The sequence below is a fragment of the Colletotrichum aenigma genome, assembly GCF_013390185.1.
Source record: "Colletotrichum aenigma strain Cg56 chromosome Unknown KSG_Cg56_contig05, whole genome shotgun sequence".
NCBI lineage: Eukaryota > Fungi > Ascomycota > Sordariomycetes > Glomerellales > Glomerellaceae > Colletotrichum > Colletotrichum aenigma.
In genome coordinates this window covers 3,567,605-3,587,386 of record NW_023500911.1, presented here as the reverse complement: position 1 = coordinate 3,587,386, position 19,782 = coordinate 3,567,605, and the positions used below count along the sequence as shown (strand labels likewise).

Sequence of the window (19,782 nt, the reverse complement as noted above, 5' to 3'; positions counted from 1 at the left end):
TCTTGACTGCTTTTCTGACTTGGGGCCTACAGGAGCGGCAGAAACCAAAAGGATCGAACGGAACCCTCGACTTGGTGTCTTGATATCATCACAAACAACCTATTGATGGGTCGTTTCACCGCACCCCGCCCGCCTGTGCGTATAGATATTCGACCTCCGGATCGATCAGGTGGCTCTCGATTCGGGGAGAGTATTCGGTCGATATCACGGCGGGAGACTCGGGCTGGGAAGTGTTCGCCCACTCCAGCGCGCCACTAGGATAAGCAGCAAAGGAAGCTGGTGATTGCTTATCCCAGGTGAACGGCGCCAAATCAGACCACACTTCAGGCTCGTCTTCGATATCGTCACACTTCCACAGCCATTCCGGCAGAGCATCGAGTTCGATGGAAACGTCGTCGCTATCGTTGTCATAATCGTCGGAGAACCCCTTTTCCAAAAACGCTGATTTCTCCGCAAACTTGGCAACACGGTCCATTCGGTATTGGTGCACTCGGTTGGCCATGGTCGTTTTGTCCATCTTCTGGAATGACGCCTCCAAATTCGAAAGCGCCAAGTCGCAGATCCGCTCATCTCCGTCCGACGTCAGGGCAACGCGTGCCGCCGACTTGAAGGACGCGATGGCAGCCACATCGTTGTTCATGTTATAATATTTGACGCCCAGCGTGAGGTGGAGCGACGCTTCTTGGTCGTTGGCCATACTGTACGCGTTCATGTGCGCCGTCAGTACCGCAATCGCTTCGTCCGGGCGCCCCTGGTTCTCTTTGCAGGTTGCGAGAAGGCCTGCGTGTGAGAGGGCCATGTCTTCAAGCCAAAGGTGTTCCCGCCCTGACCTTTGACTCCGAGATATGTGGCTGCTAATCACCGACTCGCAGTCTTCCGCAGTCCTCCTACCATGCATACAGTCGAGGTAGTCGCAGTACAGAAGGAACGTCAAGTAGTTGGCTGACCCAACGCGACCTTCAATCTCGGGAACCAACAATTCATACAACCTCATGGAAAGCTCGTAGTATGACGAAAATTCGGTCATTGCCAGCCTCCGCCAGATGTGCGCGAGAATATGATGCGGTCCCAACACAATCGGCATCAGGTCTGCGAGGTAATGTAGGACCAGTCGTAGGAGATCATGCTTGTAGTGTCGCTCCAGATACCAAAGCAGAGAAATGGTCCTCGCAACGAAATTCGGGGTTTCGGAGCTCACAAGCCTCTTCAGCGTGTCGAAAGCCGGGCCGAGGACGCGGTTGATATCGATATGATCACCGCATCTCATGCAGCGGTTGACCAGAGCGAAGCTCGCAACAACCCTTTCGAACAACTCGTTGCTCTCGTCGCTTTGCAGGGTCTGCGGGGCGCGAATGCTCGAACACTCCACGTCGTACTCGCACCACCAGGTACCGGATGAGAAGGAACCGTCGATATAGTCCCGGAACAGATACAGCACCTGCTCTGTGCTTTGCATTTCTGTCGTCGGGGCCAGGGCTCTGAGGGGACTCGGGGGCGGTGAAGGTGTTCGGCAAGTAACTTCGAGGGCTGTCTGGACGCTGGGCGTCTGCCCAGCTCTGAACTTGGCCATCAAACCCGGGTTACGTTTGAGGTACCGCTGGATATTCTCCATGTCGACGGGCTGCCCGCGTATCCTGAACTCTGTTGGTCGCTTTCGAGCCTCGCGGTCACGTTGCAGCAGCATGATGGCCAACACCTCATCTCCCTTCAGCTTCTTGTCGAGACCCCATTTCCAAATTCTGGACTTGTACATCTTGACACTATACACACCGTAAGCAAGGCTCACAAGCTGCAAGGAGTGTACAACTTACGTTGCGGTGAAATGGTAGTCTCGCTCCATGATTTCCATCACCTCCTTCAACGATTTCTTCTCTTCCTGGTACAGCCGCGTTATGATTGGGCGCTTGGTCTCCCAGATCTCGGCGGGAACGCGCTTGCGCGGCTTTGCTGACTTCCCAGGACTTGTCATCTCGTCAGCCTCGGAATCGGTAGAGGCTTTCCTCTTCGCCGGCACGGGGCCGTTGGGTGCTTTCACTGCTGATGATTTCATAATGCTTAGGGGCCGAGACCGCGACAAATCCACAAATTAACGCGCCAGACGAAGGCACAGGATGCTCAAGCTGTTCTCTATCAAAAGCCGTCAAGTAACAATCGCCACGGAATGCTGTCTCAACGGAACGCGGGGAAGCGGTTGGATGAGTTTTTGAAGCAAGAACGAAAAGGGGATATGCCAGCGAGAAGACAAACCGCTAAGCCCGGCAAGGCTCCATTCGTCGCCCCCATCCAGCATGGCCGGGCTGGTGGTGTCCGTTATTGGACCCAATTGCACCCCTCTCCCAGCGGCAGCAGTCACCCCCTGCAGAGTGACACTCGCTGCTCTGCAAAGAGACCTTGCATTTCGTCCCCATCGTTGCCAGCGGACGACCGCACCTACCCGCCGAAGCGCTGCCGACTCCCACTCCCCCAAGAGGTGTTACTCGCCATTCGCCAAGTCCTTCACCACCAACAGGGGGGTGCGTCTTCGTCGGTGGGGACGGTGTACTGCGTAGGGTTCGCAGGGCAGGGGGACAACAGGGAGCAGCGGGCGATCAATCACCGTCAGATGGCAGTGTGCGTGTGTGGCTATTCAACAATTGGCAGGTGGAGGGTGGTGACGACGGTTGACCGTTGAAGCTCGTCGTACCATTGTGTTGCTGACCAGCTGCAGCTGGGCTGCAGGAGCCCAGCCTAATTCGGAGGCGTCCTGTTGGAATCACTCTCAGGATGCAAGGATGCGGGAAAAGATGCAGCCAACTCGATGGAAGCGGTTCTTGCCTCTGCCACAGCCCTCCAGATCAACAACCGCTGCGCACCGCTCACAACCAAGCTGCCTAACCCCGACGGTTCGATTCCAAATGAGTTCTCCGGTTCGGATTTGCCCCGGAATTAGGACGGTAGATGCCGTTGCACCTCTACAATGTTGTCTCAATTGGAGAATGCTGCTGCCTCACGGGAAGGTCGACAGAAGTCAGGGTTTGGATGGAGAAAATCAAGCTATCCTCCTTACCCGACGACGGAGGTGTGGAGAGGCGGGTGTCATCTAAGCGCAGGTCAGTGCTTCTGGACCTCGCCTGCGGCCTGGCTGCCCTGTCACCCTAGGTCAGCACCCTAACGAAGCGGATGTTAGGACGACAAACCCGCTTGCTCGATGGAGCAGAGACGTCAACCAGCTCGCTATCCCATTTTGAACATGCAGAGATGGGGACCACCAGACAGCATGTGGTTTGGAACCAATGGTGCTGCCTTCGCCTAACCTCAATGCTGATTGGTCCTTAATACGGGTTGCTTCGATCGTCGAAGAGTGGAATGCAACCGTTGACCAGCGGCCGCAGAGCCCCAGGAAGTTCCACCTGCAACGGGGCCTGCTTATTGCTCCATCTGAAGCGCGCTCAATCCTCTGCAAAGCCGGTCAGTCGGGTCAAATCGCCTGTCGTCCCGTCCGTCCTGCCCCCGGCCTTGTCACCGGCCTAAGGCCTGGCTCCCAATGACCTCAGGAGCCTGGTTCACGGCTCCCACTTTTGGTCCGTATCCCGATGCCCATCTCTCGGGCTAGCTACCAAGTGGACAAGACAGTATGCGAGGGCGGCCGCTCATAGCGCAAGATCTCCAGACGCAGCATAGCGACAAGGATGATATCCTCAGAGAGTCCTAGACCAAGGCATGAGGAGATCTGGAATCGAGCATGCGCAATACCTGCCAACCCAAATCCTCCCTACGGCTTCCCTGGTTCCTAAATTCCTAAACAACAGATGATTCATAATGACTTTCTCCTCCGTACGCCGAATGCGCAGCAATATCCGCGAAGCCCCGATGCATCTCCCTGCGTTATGCCGCCCGGAGACCGTTCAGAAAAACCGGCCCCCGCCTCCCCACCAGGCCTGGCTCCCGCGCTGATTAAACCAACGCAGAGCCTGAAGGCCCCCAGTCAAGGGGTGGATCTTGCAACTGTACATTGCATGGACCACGGCGCCAGAAAGGGTTACAAGATTCCGTGGCCCTGGTTCATGGGCAGTCGATGTCCGGTACAGGGTGATCCTCCAGCTCCTAAGATGAGGTCAAACAGGAACACCCAGCGGAAGAAAAGTGCAAAACCGGACGACGATGTACGACCCGCAACAAGAGTTCTACGTTCCGGCGTCAAACCTGCTGCCTGTTGCGGTTGTCGATTGACCTGAAGCCAGCCCCGGCATTTGTGGCCGATTATTTCCAGGCTGCAGAATTCTTGTTCCGCGGCAATTTCTCTGAGGACCACCGTTTCAATGCTGCCTGGAGTGAGCTAGTCGCCATGCATCTTGCATGCCTCGCTTCCTTGGGTTCCATCGCGGTTAGCACACCAATCTCTCATCAACTGCACACTGGCGCTGGAGCGGCCGCTCCCCCCAAGGCGCCGCACTCAGCCAATGTTCGGTTGTACCAACAATCGGCACGTTGTTTGCGCCCCCAAACCAACAGAACAGACAGCCAACAACATGCAGAACGCCTACCAAGAACGAGAAAGCCCGCCCCGAGATGTTGTTCCATGCTATCTGCGCGCAAACATGAGCATCGCAATCAAAGAGCGCCCGACATATTGCGAAAGCGATGAAGCGCCGCAGGTGAGCTGCGGCATCCAACGGCGAAAGACGCCTCGTGGCAATCCGCAGACGGCAAAACCTGCCCATATGACTTGATATTCGTCATTCCACGTTGCTACGCCGCTGATAGTGACTCCCCGATTTCAAATCGGCGCCGGTAGGATCACGGCCGAATTGGCCGTTGCCGCGTGCGAAACAGGCCGCAACCATCACCGTCCAGCCATCCTCAGGTTCACACGCAGGCTTTGGATTGGGTGGCTCCTCTCAGCCCTACGCTCAAGTAGGGCACGCTTCATGCCATGATGCGGCGTAGAGGAGAAAGTCCCTTTTTCTCTCCGTATTACTCAAATCCCGGGGTTACAATGATCTCTGGCTTTATCAGTTCCTCTCAGGTCATTGGGTCACATTGCCATCACTTAGCATCACAACGGGCGTTTCCTTTGGCCAGTGTCGAATTGAGGCCATTCAGAATCGCATTGGTCGGGCTTTGATCAGACAGATGACCTTGGAGCAAACCACATTGGGAGATCCGGCATGGTCCAGCCAATTACCCACATTGAAGGGGAATCCTAGCTCGCTAAGTGTTGGTACTCCTGGAACTACCAGGCACATGACTTGTCACGACGGGACTTTGGTTTACACGCATGGGCAGTCATGGCTGTGACCGCACACCTTGAATATGCTCTGCCGCAGCCTAGTGGCTTTGCTATCCCTCCCTTTCACAACTTTGCTGCTCTTTCTTTCCTCGAAATGTGCTTGACTTCAGAACACAAGCAAGAATAGCCCCAAAAGTTCTTCCTGGAAGGAATGACGCTGGTTCTAGAAACGGGTCCATCAGGCAGATTATACCCATCAAGAGACATCCCTTCCTAGTATATTGCCTGCCTGACAAGGGTGTGGGAGGTTGAACTTTGACCACAAGGCCAGGAACTCTCTGCCTAGTTTTCGGCAAGGCGTGTTTCGAGACTGTTGAGTTGCTATGACAGCTTCGCCCAGGAAGGCTGGTTCTTCGACTTTCCAAAGTCCCTTTCCTTCAATCTATTCTCGTCTTGTATCTTCAGACGGGCAGAACTCTGTCTTCTCTCCCTCATCATCTTGGAGATATAAACCCTCGGACGAGGCGGCCTTCATGATGAGCCAGCAAAGTCAACAACCTCTCAAGAACTCTATGAGCTCATCGCCATCTCCAGCAACCATTCCGTCCGTCCACAGTCAACAAGCATCCAGCGACCTCTTGCGCAAACTACAAGAAACCACCGTGAGTCGAACCTGCTCCGTCCTTCGCCTCACTGGCTCTTACATCGACTTTACAGATTGCCGCTCTCAGAACCTCAAGCAACAAGATGGATTCCAACTACGGTGGCAGCTCCAAGGGCACCTCTCCCGATACCAAGGGCAAAGGCCAAGAGCAGAGAGCCGTGTTCGACGGACTTTTCCCCCGGATAGAGACCAGAGGCCAGAGCAAGGTCTCTTCGAAGAATGGCAGTGGCAGGAAGAAGGAGGGCAAGAGCTCACAGTGAGTTTTCTTGGTCCTTGCTCGGGGCCTGGCGTTGACGTCTCGAATCACAGCTAGGAAGTTACTCGACCTCAGGGAGCCGAACACCACCACATGAGAATCTGATATGAGTTGGGAAGACGCCACGGTACCATGCCATGTCACCGGAATGGCTCAAACATGGCAGAAGCCTCGCGATATGCGCCCTCGTGCTGCGCTACGGACCGAAAATATGCCTGCCGCTGCAGATTCCGTACGGCCTGACGAGCTGGAGAATATCAAGAGAGAAAAAGCTCGGGAAATGGCCGCGACTCGGCCGACCTTCATCTGGCGGATGTCAGTCATCCTTGACAGAGCTTCGAATGGGGTGTTGCGTACCATGGCATGTGGGTGCATTGTGGAACGGTCTCAAGTGAGACGGAGGTTTCCAGGGTTTATGGCGGGAATGGTTCGGTGTTCTTTGGCGACGCCCGCGATTGATGTGACTCGACAGAACCGCGGGTGTCTTTGGCGTTGCCTACCGGGATTTAGACATTGGGATATTCGCATATGATTTTACAGGATTTTACAGAATCTTTCCTCTCATTTCTTCGCATCTGCGTTGCCAGAATTTAGCATTTTTAGACGAGTCTGAGTTGTCGCTGACAGTCGGGTTGGAAATATGCACATTTGCAGCGATCGCATCACTTTTTGCCGTACCCTTACATGCATCCATGATACAAAAAGCGCGGAAGGGAGAGCATTTACCGATTTCGGTAAGCAATGTGGATGCAGGTCAAGTATCCATGCCGAAGGGGGCAGGCAATGACCGGCAAGACCCACGAACCAAGTGGCCATCATTGTGGCAACCTGGCGGCAAAGGCTCCTCTGGCATCTAGACGCATCGACGGGATGGCGTTTACGGCGTGAAACGACGTCGGTGAGGATTTCGACTGTCTCGACAGCTCGGTGAGAGGCAAACAATTTGGGACTTTTGTTCTTCTGTGATGCTGACCAGCCCTCGAGGCAGCAGAGGCGGGTAGATTCGCAGGCTTATCGGATAAAAACACCCGCCAAACACTCGGGAGGAAATCAGCCATCAAGTCCAGGTACCCATGCCAGCCATTGCGCGCGCAGGGTTTGGTCATTAAGGAGCTTGACAAGTTTCCAGGTTGTCGGAATGACACACGCGGCACGCACGCAGACATCAACCTTGGCAGGATGGTCTGAGAAGGCCGGTCGTGGTCCTCGCACCATGGAGAGAGGAAGAGAGAAAGAGAGAGTCAACAACGAATTTCCCCTTGTCGAGGGATGGAGACGCCATGGGGTCCCGCAAGAGCCCTGACCCCACGCTTGATCGCGTACCTCGAATGGCAGTCCAGGAAGGGAATAGCCTCGTGTCGGCCGCTCTGTGGAGCATTTTTCATAGTGCGAGGGGCCCACAGCATTTGAATCGGGGTCGTGCGATCAAGCGACCAGAATGCAACGTTCCAGGTTCATCTGTTTGATGCCTGAAGACGGGGAGCGGGGTGGTGGTGCTGTTCGACAGCGTCGATGGCCGTACGTACGTATCGTGAGAGCAAAAGGGGGGGCCTCCGGTATGTTAATGCCGGCCCGGTTCGGATGTTAAACAAACCACGCGAGTTAGAAGAACATGGAACGCGACAGCAGCCGCCCACTTCCCCATCAGCTATGCTAGGAACAGCGGCCTGGTTTTCGTCCTCTCTTACCTCCTGACGACGGAGACTGCTCCGAAGTCACTCGTGGGCATCCGGCCGCGGCATTGCGGCACAGCAACGGCCAGTCATGCAGGCATGACATCTCCTTACGGAAACTCGTGCTTCTAACTTGATGCACATACGCACACACACACGCACACAAAACGCTCTGGGAAGGAGCTTGGCCCCCAACGTCCGCCGGGCTAGCGCGAACATCCCATCAATCAGACTTCACTCTAGAGCTCAACACCCCGGTACCCGGACGCTTAGACTCCCGCGTCGTGGCTGCTGCCAGCGGGCGGCGGAGATGGAGTGACGCACGAACCACCGCTCTCTTTGAGGACCAGGACTGCGAACGACCGGGGTTGCGTCCTTGACGGCAGGTGATTGGGACGCCTCCGAAGGAACCCGATGCCTCTTTTCCTTCCCGCTGCCCTGGGACGACCAAAGGGCTGAGAGGGAGTCTGCCGGCAGGATCCAAGGCAAGATCCTACAGAAGCATTCTGTATGCTTCGACGCCTTTGGGACTTTGGAGCCCCCCTTCTAGAGTGAGGTATACTATTCTGTTGTCCTGCTCAGCGCGAGGATTCGATTCCTTCCTCACCGCGGAGGGCTGGGAAGGTGTGGAATCGTGTGTGGGAGGTGAGGGATTCGGCTACGGCCGCAAAGATGGGTAAGGTACCCCAGACCCTGGCGGTGCTGGATGTTTGTTTTCCTCTTGGCTGATTTGCTGAGCCGTCAACTTCTTGTTAATGACCTTCTCCATTCTCTCTCCGGTACATGGTCTTCAACGGCTGGAGTCACTTATTCAGCGGATAAAGCAGCGCATCAACTCCCTGCGAATGACAACGAAAGACCAAGGATGTCCAAGGCCAGCGTCGGTTTGATGGGTCAGTTTCATGCAGCTCGGGTTCTTGCTCTGCCAACTTGGCCATGTCGATCTCCAATCAGGGACAGATGCAACGACGTCGAAGATACGACGGAATCCCTGCCTTTGCGTCCCCAGTCTCTGAAGTCTTGAACCCATTTCGACCTCGCGGCGTTCGGCCGAGGGGAGGGGTCCTGCTTCCAAATCCCTGACTACAAAGTGGAATGGCCACATTCTGACCCCGGCGAGGTACGGACGACCTCTTGCGGAGTCTGACAAACCCAAGCACACGGCAACGCCTTCCTTCAATGGGGCCCGTCTTATATGGGTCACGAACCAAGAAGCTCGCCATCGTGGAGACTTCCAAGACCAGCGGCTAATTAACGAGCCCCCTAGGCTTCCGAATAACCTCTCCAAGCCCGCCAAAGGATGCACATGTTTTAGCCGGGGGACGCCGTCAGGAGGATTCACGGCGATGGCTCGGACCAGAGGCTATTCAGACGTCAACAATGATGCCCCGTCTTTGGCTACTCATTGGACCTCTCACCAGACGTGTTAATTTGACTGCCTACAGCCACAAAGCTCGGCGGAGATGGCCGCAGGATGGACTTTGGTCGCGCACCTCTTGCCTTTCTTCAAACCCGGCTCCCTCCCTCCCGTTTTGGTAAAATCAGGCAGCAGAAATGTGCATGTGTGTGGTGTGTCGAGCTTATTCCACGATCGCAATATACGACTGCCTTACAAGGCCAGCGGCAAGGCAAGGCAAGCACGACTGCGGCAACGCACGATGCAAGAGCACAACGCCCTTCCCGTCCCGCAGGTTCCTGGATCATTCTTCCCGGTGGCCGGGAGCCAGGCGGCGTGATGGGACATTGGTGTTTCTAAGTTAGCTGCTATCGTCGCTCACCATCCCGTCGGTTTCCACGGAGTATACCACTGCTTATCCTCCACGGAGAAGTCGGGACCAGCAGCAACAAGGTGATCGTGACGTTGAACGGGGTTCCGCGGGCGTATGCCCTTTTTCCCGCTTTAACTCCAAGCTCCGCCGTTCCATGTCCACCCCCCCTCCTCCTCCCCGTCCCCGCGCGCCCCTGAATTCAGGTGGATGGTGCTAGGCAGCACCAAACGGCCGGTTTCTGGGAGATGACGAGCGGCCAGGCGATCCCGTGTCCCCCCTTCCCTGGAGTTCGGGAGAGTTTGCTCTTTGGCGTGGTCTGGTGCGGCCAGCATGTGCTGGTCTTTGTGTTGCTCATCGCCGGGTCGGCTCTTGGTGAGTCTTCTGGCGATTATAGGTATGTGCCGTGAGTGTTGGCTGCTGCTGGGGAAAGTGGGAAGACTTTTTGAGGTGTGGGTTTTGGAAATGGGACTTTGGTTCGCCTCCTTTTGGAGCCTATGTAGTGGGGTGATGGGTAGAGTTTAGTCTTGCGGGAAACCTGGGAGATGCGTTAATGTGTGCGTTTGAAGGTTGAATGTGTTTCTCGACGAGTTTGCGTTCTGCTCGTGTTATCGTGTCATTTCATCTTGGATCTTCTTGAATTTCAGTCGACATGCATGCTGCAGCTGCCCTCGTCTCGAGCGCGGAGGCTATATAGGTATCATGAGGCCATTTATTCGCTCTGCGGACAATTTGACTCGTTGCCCGGTACAGAATGCAATGGCCGATTGGTTCTAGAGTCAAGAGACATCCGGTTCAAGGACATGGACGTGTCCCCCTTCAACTTTGCCCATCAGCACGAACCCCTTTGACGCCGACCTTGACGATGACTCTAGCCGAATAACTGCCATCGGACGACGAAAAGGGGCCCTGAAGCCTGCTTGCCGAGAAACCTTTGCCATCTATTTCGAACCCATACGGAATCTGGGAAGACTTGTCCGGAGGAGACCTCTGAGCTGCTCTGAGTCCGAGGTATCGCACAAAAATACATTTGCCGTCTTGGATGTTTCTAACGAGGTCAAAGAGGTTTTGAAAGCTGGCCATCTGCGGACCACGTACACTCTCTGCATCTACCGATCGAGACCTCTGCCCGTCGCCTCTCTCGAGGGGTTCGATGATGCCGAGGGGACATATAAGGAGGCTAGGGTCTGCTGTAATCATAATACCGACTCCCAGAGCGAATGGAATGGTGTCTTCCACAGAGAAAGTGGTACCGGATCTCTGAGTTTTGTCTCTGAAAAGTACATCAGCTGCGGCGGTCTTCCTACACGAGCCGCGTTAAGCAGTCGACCTAGATCAATCGTGTGGCCATCTCCGTTCATTCTCAAGTATTCTGCTAGAATCAACGTCCAACGACGATCGATACCACAGCATATAAGACTCACGCAGATGATACTAGGCCTGTAGACATCGTTCCTATAGTAACGCGATCGTGTCAGAGAAAACTTGGCAGCCGTGGACCTGCGGATTCTCCTTCGCCAGGACCGACATGATTGTGGAAACTTCCTGTCTTTTTTCGCATCCGCATGGCCTTTATACTGCTTCGGAACAGAGATTTCGATATCAAGGGGGTTAGTAAGTCGACAAAGCATGGCATGTTTTCTATTCATTCCGGGCATTGGCGGAGTACGACGTTTTGCTAACTTCAAACTCGACAGACGCCCCCTCGAAAGGTCGGTATAAAACACGACCGTTCCCCGAAGCATTGGTACTTTTTCACAGTGATACGGAGGTCTTCTTCGGTGCGCACAAGCAAGATTATGAGGCAGTCTGTAACCTATCCGTTTGGGGTATCGCGAGCCCATGCAGCACCTATACTACGACTTGGGATCCTCCACCGGGAGTCTCGCGTCTGGTCCGACATCCAACCACTGCCGTCGCTCATCAATAGTGTATCCTGGCAGAACTAACGGACAAGAGCGGCGAGAGATCTTGAATGATGTCGCTTGTCAGTCGAAGTCGTCCCAAAGCATGATGGGCACGCAAGCCGGCAGCATCCTAGACGTAATTTCTAGGCATGAAGGCAAAGATATACCGCCTGCGTACTCATTGGCGCTTACAACCTGCCATTGCTGGTGGCAAAGGCAGTGTTATATACTACCAAGGCAGGTCTGTAAAGGTCCTCGAGAGCTTCGTTACGAAAGTGGTGCTTGTGAAGGCGCTACCACCGCTCTCAAGACCTCGTGTGCTAAGAGTCAACTCAGAGAATCTCTTCAAATGATCCATCTTGGTCCGGGATGTCATGTCTCTGTAACTGTGTTCCTTATCACGCTCGGCGCGTTGAGATTGTCTCGAGAAGCGCCTAAACGCCTATACCTCCTCAACATCCCTCTTCTCCCGGCTTTGGCACTGTCCGTTGTTTTAACCTGTTTCGGTTACATGAACTGTATGGTGCCTTTTGTTACCCGTCCTCGTTTTTGTTCTATGCAGGAGCCACCTTCTTCGAAATTCGCAGCTCTCAGTTGCCACCTAAGGGTTAATTGACGGACGTTACCGTGGGCCTTCATTGGGGCTTCATTGGCAAAGGATGGCGAAAGTGCCCATTCGATAGTGATTCTTAGCTATTGAAAACACCAGATAAATGTGGACATCCTGCATGAGCTTAATCACGCAAAATCAAGGTGATGCCCATTCCGCCTGCTTGAAAAGACCCAAGACGGTATAGGTATTCGGCCACGCGTCGGCCTTCCGTCGTGTGAGCTTCGGAAGCAAGACAAACTGATCCGAAGGTCTCCTTGGCCCGTTGAGTCCTGGGTATTACGGCCGAATCAACCAGCAGCAGCGGTGAAAGCTAGCATCGAGCTTTGTGTTTCTGTACATGTTCATGCCCGTTATCCGCATCACATGTTTAGATAGTCAAGGCTGTATACTTCTCCAGCTCGATGTGGTCGTTCTGGTTGGCTGCCAAGATTCACCTGTTTCGAGAATAGGATGTATGTTGCTATTTGATATAAAAGTCGAACTGCTAGCTTCTCAAGCGAACCGGGACCTTGGTAACTAGACGTCAGTCAGTCGTTGAGTAACGCGCTGCCCTGGATGGCGATGGAGAGAGTTCTACTCTCTTCCAAGTTTCTTTAAAAAGGTCGAGTCGAAATCGGGAATGAATCTCTCACAATAATTTGTTAAACAGCATCTTTTCTCGTCCGGAAACAACCTCAACTGGGAGAGTATGAGGTTACATAAAATGCAGCTACAAAGCCGAGATCATCACGTTCAGTGTATCAACATCAAATTCCCATCGCCGTCTATCTCTGTCTGTTCGTGAGTATTATGTGTATGAAGACGAGGCCACAGAGGTTTTGCAGCCTATTAGGTTGATGCACTGATCGGTTGATGCAGTGTCCTTTGAAGACTTATACCGATTTCTCGTCACAAATACCCAGTAGCCAAGATTTGTGAGGAGGCAAGCAGTGTCTGGTGTGGCCCCAGTATCAAATCATCCATGATATGATTTGATACTGAGTAAGGCGTGATGAGTTCAAAACAGTTCAGATCCTGAGAAGTTCAGTGCTTCTCGTCACAGATCTTGAGCGAGAGCTGTGGCAAACCAGCCGCATATTACCAAGAGCTCAAGCTTAGCACTATGTCAAGGACATTTTTTTGAGTGTTGAACTAGAAGTTGAGTCGATGATAAAGCATTCCAGCATGGGCGCGGAGTATATGAGTCCGGCAAGAACACGGTCTGATGGAGTTGTCCAGACAAAGGTAATCTGTCGGGTGCACAATGCTCATTTGGACGAACCAGCCATTGAAGCCTAGTCTTCACCAAGTCCGCCATCGTGCCTCAACCCAACGCGAGATCTCAATCTCATCCAAACTCCATCGACGTTGCTCACCACTCACCTGACCACCCACAACACCTGCATGCTGACATCAATCTGGGCTGCAGACGCAATCAACCCCCAATGCTACTCACCGCACTTCGATCGCAAATGTGACGACAAACCTTGGCAGCATACACGCATGCAGCCTGCATCAAGCCCACGGCGCAAATACGACGATACTCACCGTCCAACCCCGCCCGCGGATAGACGCCCCCAATCGCCTCGCGCAGATTTACCCCGACATCCCCTCAACCTGGAGAAATCGCGGGGAAATTCTGTCCATCTCCAACCCCCACTGCGACGTCCAACCACACAACACCATAGAAATAGCAACCACCAACCGCAAACCGCTTCTCGAAAATGGGCCCGCCACGCAAAGTCTCACGATGGCACGCTTCAGCTGGCTGCTGGCCCTCCTCACCTTGGCCCAGGCTATTGAGCCGTCGCCATCACGGCCCTGGGAGTCTTACATCAAGTCCCCGTCAACCCGCCTCGTCCCCCCTAAACGGATCCACGCCATCACCTCCAACGCCGAGGTGACGACCGCCCACGATGGATCCTACATCCTCACACTTCCCGCAAACTCCCAAATCTCCCTCGAGTTCCCCTACGTCGGCGGCCTCATCTCCCTAAACACGTCAACAAACACCATCAACATCACCACCCCGCACTTCTCCCTCGCCTTCGCCGAATCCCCCTCCTTCGTCCGCGAGATCTCAGACGACACAGGCGCCGCCCCGACCCAGGACTACGACAAGGCCCTCAACGTCTCCCTCGCCCCGTCCCAGACCTCCTACAAGATGCCCACGGAGCGCTTCCGCGGCGGCTTCAAGTACCTCACCATCCACGCCTTTGCCCCCGTCACCCTGTCCAACATCATCTGCCACCTCGCCTACTCCCCCTCCCAGCCGGACCCCTCCGCCTACCACGGCCACTTCCACACCCCGGACGACGACCTCCTCACCCGCGCCTGGTACGCCGGCGTCTTCACCGCTCAGACAAACATCGCGCCCCCCAACACCTCCCGCCACCTGCCCCAGGTCAACCCCGGCTGGGCCTACAACGCCACCCTCGGCGCCGAGGGCCCCATGCTCCTCGACGGCGCCAAACGCGACCGCGCCGTCTGGCCCGGCGACCTCGGCATCGCGGGGACCACCGCCTACCTCGGCCTCGGCCCCGTCGGCCTCGAGTCCGTCTACTACGCCCTCGAGACCATGTTCATGTACCAGAACGCCACCACCGGCGCCCTCCCCTTCGCCGGCCCGACCACCGGCTCCTGGCGCCGCGGCGCCCGCAGCGACACCTACCACGCCTGGACGCTCATCGCCTGCTTCAACTACGCCATCTTCACCAGCAACACCTCCTGGATCGACGCCCACTGGCCCGGAATCTCCTCCGGCGTGTCCTACATCCTCCGCGCCCTCGACGCCAACCCCGTCGGCCTCGCCGAGCAGGTCGAGCCGAACGACTGGGCCCGCCTCGGCGGCGGCGGCTTCAACTCCGCCCTCAACGCCCTCAACCACCACGCCCTCGTCTCCCTCGCCTCCCTCGCCGCCGCCACCTCCCGCCCCGCCGACTCCCGCGCCTGGGCCGCCGCCGCCTCCCGCCTCAAGACCGCCTACAACGCCGTCCTCTGGGACCCCTCTGCCTCCCTCTACCGCGACAACGAGACCGCAGCCGGCGCCCTCCTCCACCCGCAGGACGGCAACGCCCTCGCCCTGCTATACAACCTCACCACCTCCCCGTCCCACGCCGCCGCCATCTCCGCCGCCCTCACCCGCAACTGGAACCCCATCGGCCCCGTCACCCCAGAGCTCCCCGACACAATCTCCCCCTTCATCTCCAGCATCGAGGTCCTCGCGCACTACGCCGCCGCCCGCCCCCTCCGCGCGCTGCGCCTCATGCGCCGCACCTGGGGTTACATGCTCGACGCCCCGCAAATGACGGGCGGCGAGACCCTCGTCGAGGGCATGTCCGCCAACGGTTCGCTGTACTACCGCTCGCGCCGGGGCTACAACTACGACGCCGCGTACACCTCCCTCTCGCACAGCTGGTCCACGGGGCCGACGCAGGCGCTGAGCTTCAAAGCCGTCGGGCTGGAGGTCGTCGGGTGGAAGAGGTGGGTGTTTAGGCCGATGCTGGGCGATTTGAAGAGCGTAAGGGCGGCGTGGGGTGATGGTGGTGGTGCTGGAGGGGAATTTGGGGCTATTGTGGAGGCGAGAGGGGATGTGATTGAGGCGGAGGTCTGGACGCCGGAGGGGACGTCAGGTGAGATTGAGCTGGGATGCGAGGATGTGTTTGTTGATGGGAGGAGATTGGACGGAGTTGTTGAAGGTGGGAAGGTGAAAGTGAGAGGGGAAAGGTGTCGTGTTAGTTGTTAAGATGTAAGCATGAGCCTCCTTCAAAGACAGTGATATTGCGGTTTACAATTGAGAGGAGCAAAAATAATGAAAAAGTCAAAGAGGACGCGATGATAACTGTCTTCATTCAAAAAGTGACAGGACGCAAAAAGCACTTGCCCCCTCACGGGATTGAACCGTGGACCTTCGCATGACGACGTACGTACGAGTGCGACGCTCTACCACTGAGCCAAAAGGGCCAGCCGAAACATTCAATCGATTTCGGATGCGGAGAAGTTTCAGAAGTCAGCCTATGACTCGTGTGTCTCCAGCCGTTAAGGTGAGCCGCGCGGGGTCAATCGCGGGGCCTTGCCTTCGATCGCCGGTAGATCTTAGGGCTGTGGCGATTACGGCTGCGATGAGTCAGGTTGGGCGCTGTGTTGCGAAGCTCGTTGGAAGCAACGGGGCATCGAAGCTGCAGGAGTTGGGATTAGTGAACGCTTGATGAACAGGCGCCCGCTGAAATTCTCATGCCTCACTCCGTCCACAGCGCCATTGGCCTCTGGGGGAACACACAAAAGATATCATCAATCGGACCATGATTGTTTAACCGTTCCAATTCTGGCGTCTACCTCATCTGTCTCATGATCATGACGGGCTAACTAGAATACACCCATGCTTCTAAGCTGGGGGAATTATGGAAACATTCCGAAACCTTAAAAAACCGAAAACCGTCCAACTCCAATGAACTTTTCTCTGATATCCGTGTCATTCCAAACCCATTTAGTCAACCTCCTCCATGGCGCTGTCGCCGGTCTCGACGGCAGGCGCGTCGGCGGCGGGAGCACCCTCGGTCTTCTCCTCCTCCTCATCGATGTTGAGGCCGAGCTGGACGAGCTTGTGGATGCGCTCGGCGAAGCTGGCGGGCTCGTCAATGGTGAAGCCAGAGACAAGCAGGGAGGTCTCGAAGAGGAGCTGGACGATGGACTTGACGGTGCGGTCGTTCTCGCCATCGTTCTCGACCTTGGTCTTGAGCTCCTGGATGATGGAGCTCTTGGGGGAGATCTCAAAGGTCTTCTTGGAAGACATGTAGGAGGACATGGAGGTGTCACGGAGGGCCTGGGCCTTCATGATACGCTCCATGTTGGCGGACCAGCCGAACTGGCCGGTACGGATGGCGCAGGGAGCGCCGACGAGCTTGTGGGAGACGACGACCTTCTCGACCTTGTCGCCGAGGACGTTCTTGAGGGCCTTGGCAAGACCCTCGTACTCCTTCTCCTCCTTCTCGCGCTTCTCCTTCTCCTCCTCGGTCTCCTCGAGCTCGAAGTCCTTGGTGATGTCCACGAGCTTCTTGCCCTCGAACTCCTTGAGCTGAGTCATGGCGTACTCATCAATGGGGTCAACAAGGAAGAGAACCTCAAAGTTCTTCTCCTTGAGGGAGTCAAGGAAGGGAGACTTGGTGACAGCCTTGATGGACTCGCCAGTGATGTAGTAGATGTTCTTCTGGACCTCGGGCATGCGGGTGACGTAGTCGGAGAGGGAGGTGAGCTCGTCGCCAGACTTGGTGGAGTTGTAACGGAGGAGCTTGGCGAGGAGGTTGCGGTTCTGGGAGTCCTCGTGGATGCCGAGCTTGAGGTTCTTGGAGAAGGCAGAGTAGAACTTGTCGAACTGCTCCTTGTCCTCGGCGATCTCCTGGAAGAGCTCAAGAGACTTCTTGACGATGTTCTTCTTGATGACCTTCATGATCTTGTTCTGCTGGAGAGTCTCACGGGACAGGTTGAGGGGAAGGTCCTCAGAGTCGACAACACCCTTGACGAAGCCGAGCCACTCGGGGATGAGGTCGGTGGCGTCATCGGTGATGAAGACGCGGCGGACGTAGAGCTTGATGTTGTTCTTGGTCTTCTTGGTCTCGAACAGGTCGAAGGGAGCGCGCTTGGGGACGAAGAGGATGGCGCGGAACTCGAGCTGACCCTCGACGGAGAAGTGCTTGACGGCAAGGTGGTCCTCCCAGTCGTTGGAGAGGGACTTGTAGAAGGAAGCGTACTCCTCCTGGGTGATGTCCTGGGGGTTGCGGGTCCAGATGGGCTTCTGCTTGTTGAGCTCCTCCTCCTCGATGGAGGTCTCCTTGACCTTCTTGGTCTTGGGCTTCTTCTCCTCCTCGTCGTCGTCGACCTCCTCGACCTTGGGCTTCTTCTCGTCGCCCTCCTCGGTGGTCTCCTCGGTGGCGTCCTCATCAGGGACCTCCTTCTCGGTCTCCTTGGTGACGTGGAGGTAGATGGGGTAGGAGATGAACTCGGAGTGCTTCTTGATGACCTCCTTGATCTTGGACTCGTTGAGGTAGTCGGTCTGCTCGTCCTTCAGGTGAAGGATGATCTTGGTGCCGCGGCCAAGGGCCTCACCCTCAGTGTCGGGAGTGATGGAGAAGGTGCCGCCGGCGGACGACTCCCAGATGTACTGCTCGTCGTCGTTGTGCTTGGAGACGACGGTGACCTTGTCGGCGACGAGGTAGGCAGAGTAGAAACCAACACCGAACTGACCGATCATGGAGATGTCGGCACCGGCGGTGAGGGCCTCCATGAACTGCTTGGTGCCGGAGCGGGCAATGGTACCGAGGTTGTTGACGAGGTCCTGTGGGAGTCAGCAGCTGAAGGTGAATTGGGAAGTGCAGGTCTACTTACAGCCTTGGTGAAACCAATACCGGTATCGCGGATGGTGAGGGTCTTGTTCTCCTTGTCGGGGATGATGTCGATCCTCAGGTCCTTGCCCGAGTCGAGCTTGCTGGGGTCAGAGAGAGACTCATAGCGGATCTTGTCCAAGGCATCAGAGGCGTTGGAGACAAGTTCACGAAGGAAGATCTCCTTGTTTGAGTAGACGGTGTTGATGATGAGAGACAGGAGCTGAGAGATCTCAGCCTGAAACTCGAAAGTCTCGGGGGAAGACATTGTGATGGAGGATGTGGGTATCTAGGGCGTAACAGTCGTGATTCTGGAGAGGTCTGTTAGCTGGTGTTGCAAACGGCCGGGGTGGTTGGCGGTGAATGGCGGGGTAGAGGGGTCAAGACGGAATCGAGAGACGGACGAAATCGACAGTCTCTGGACAACAATTCTGGGGAAGATGGGATGCAATTGTGAAGCTCGTCGACGAGGCTGACGACGATTGCGACAGAAAATGCAAGCCAAAAAGTGAAAGAGGGGTGGCGTTTCTAGATGCTAGGACGGGGGACCGGGAACGAGGGGCAGCGGGAGGAGCAGCAGCAACAGCAGCAGGAAGCAGCTTCTTACCTTGATGAACAAATCTTCTACGATGCGGCAGGTGTTTCGCTGCTCTGATCGAGATGGACGTAAGAGAAGAATGTGAAAAAAGAGAAGAGAGGTGTGTGATGTGAGGAAAAGAATTGGAAGAAGTAGCAACTTGGGGAAGAGGAGGAGGCTAAAAAAGAAACCCGTCTGGCCCAAAGCAGCGACGCTCACCCCCCAGCTCAGAAATTCTATGCGATTCCATCACCTCCAGGCCTTCCAGACCCTTCTCTGATTCGCTTGCCCTGCCACCACAGCAACCGTGCGGGGGGCTTGATTGGCTGATCTGGGGGCCACCTTTAGCGGGCTGGATGGAGATGCACCACCGGGCCACACTGCCTGCTGCGTATGGGCCGTGGTCCCTTCCAGCAGATGGAAAAAAAGAGAATGGGAAGGCGCCTTCTGCGATTGCCCATTCCCCATTGTCCGCCTTTCGTTTGTCTGCCTGCCGGTGTCTTTCACTGTGCCATTGCCACCAAGGGAGCTGAGCTTGAGCTGCCTTTGCCAATGCCTCACAGACGTCCAATAGAACAAGCCAGCAAGCAAGCATACACAGCTTTCACAGCTTCGAAGTCCTTCTATCCAGGCAAGGCAGGCAGTGTCCCTCCTTGCCTCTTGCCTCTGCAAAGTGGCACCCTCCCCTCAGTGGGGTATTCCATCCGGGCGGTCATCCTCTTTTTTCCATTTACGGTGCTGCCTGTCGCCATTACCCCTCC

The 19,782-nt window shown here is 55.8% G+C and overlaps 4 protein-coding genes across 4 annotated transcripts; 2 read left to right on the top strand and 2 right to left on the bottom strand.

The window, feature by feature from the left end:
• Window positions 1-115: 115 nt before the first annotated feature.
• Window positions 116-2,050, bottom strand: CGCA056_v008617 (uncharacterized protein; the record flags this gene model as incomplete). The annotated part of the gene is made up of 2 exons (XM_037323864.1): window positions 116-1,760; window positions 1,812-2,050. The coding sequence occupies 2 exons, from the start codon at window positions 2,048-2,050 to the stop codon at window positions 116-118; spliced, it is 1,884 nt and encodes a 627-aa protein (XP_037178276.1).
• A 3,695-nt stretch (window positions 2,051-5,745) lies between these two features.
• On the top strand, window positions 5,746-6,186 carry CGCA056_v008616 (uncharacterized protein; the record flags this gene model as incomplete). Its single annotated transcript, XM_037323863.1, has 3 exons — window positions 5,746-5,871; window positions 5,927-6,129; window positions 6,183-6,186. 3 exons carry the CDS (start codon window positions 5,746-5,748, stop codon window positions 6,184-6,186), a joined length of 333 nt encoding a protein of 110 aa, XP_037178275.1.
• A 7,631-nt stretch (window positions 6,187-13,817) lies between these two features.
• CGCA056_v008615 (uncharacterized protein) lies at window positions 13,818-15,812 on the top strand (the record flags this gene model as incomplete). The annotated part of the gene is made up of 1 exon (XM_037323862.1): window positions 13,818-15,812. One exon carries the CDS (start codon window positions 13,818-13,820, stop codon window positions 15,810-15,812), a length of 1,995 nt encoding a protein of 664 aa, XP_037177438.1.
• Window positions 15,813-16,553: 741 nt separating this feature from the next.
• Window positions 16,554-18,712, bottom strand: CGCA056_v008614 (Heat shock protein 90-like protein; the record flags this gene model as incomplete). Its single annotated transcript, XM_037323861.1, has 2 exons — window positions 16,554-18,398; window positions 18,449-18,712. 2 exons carry the CDS (start codon window positions 18,710-18,712, stop codon window positions 16,554-16,556), a joined length of 2,109 nt encoding a protein of 702 aa, XP_037177437.1.
• Between the last annotated feature and the right edge of the window lie 1,070 nt (window positions 18,713-19,782).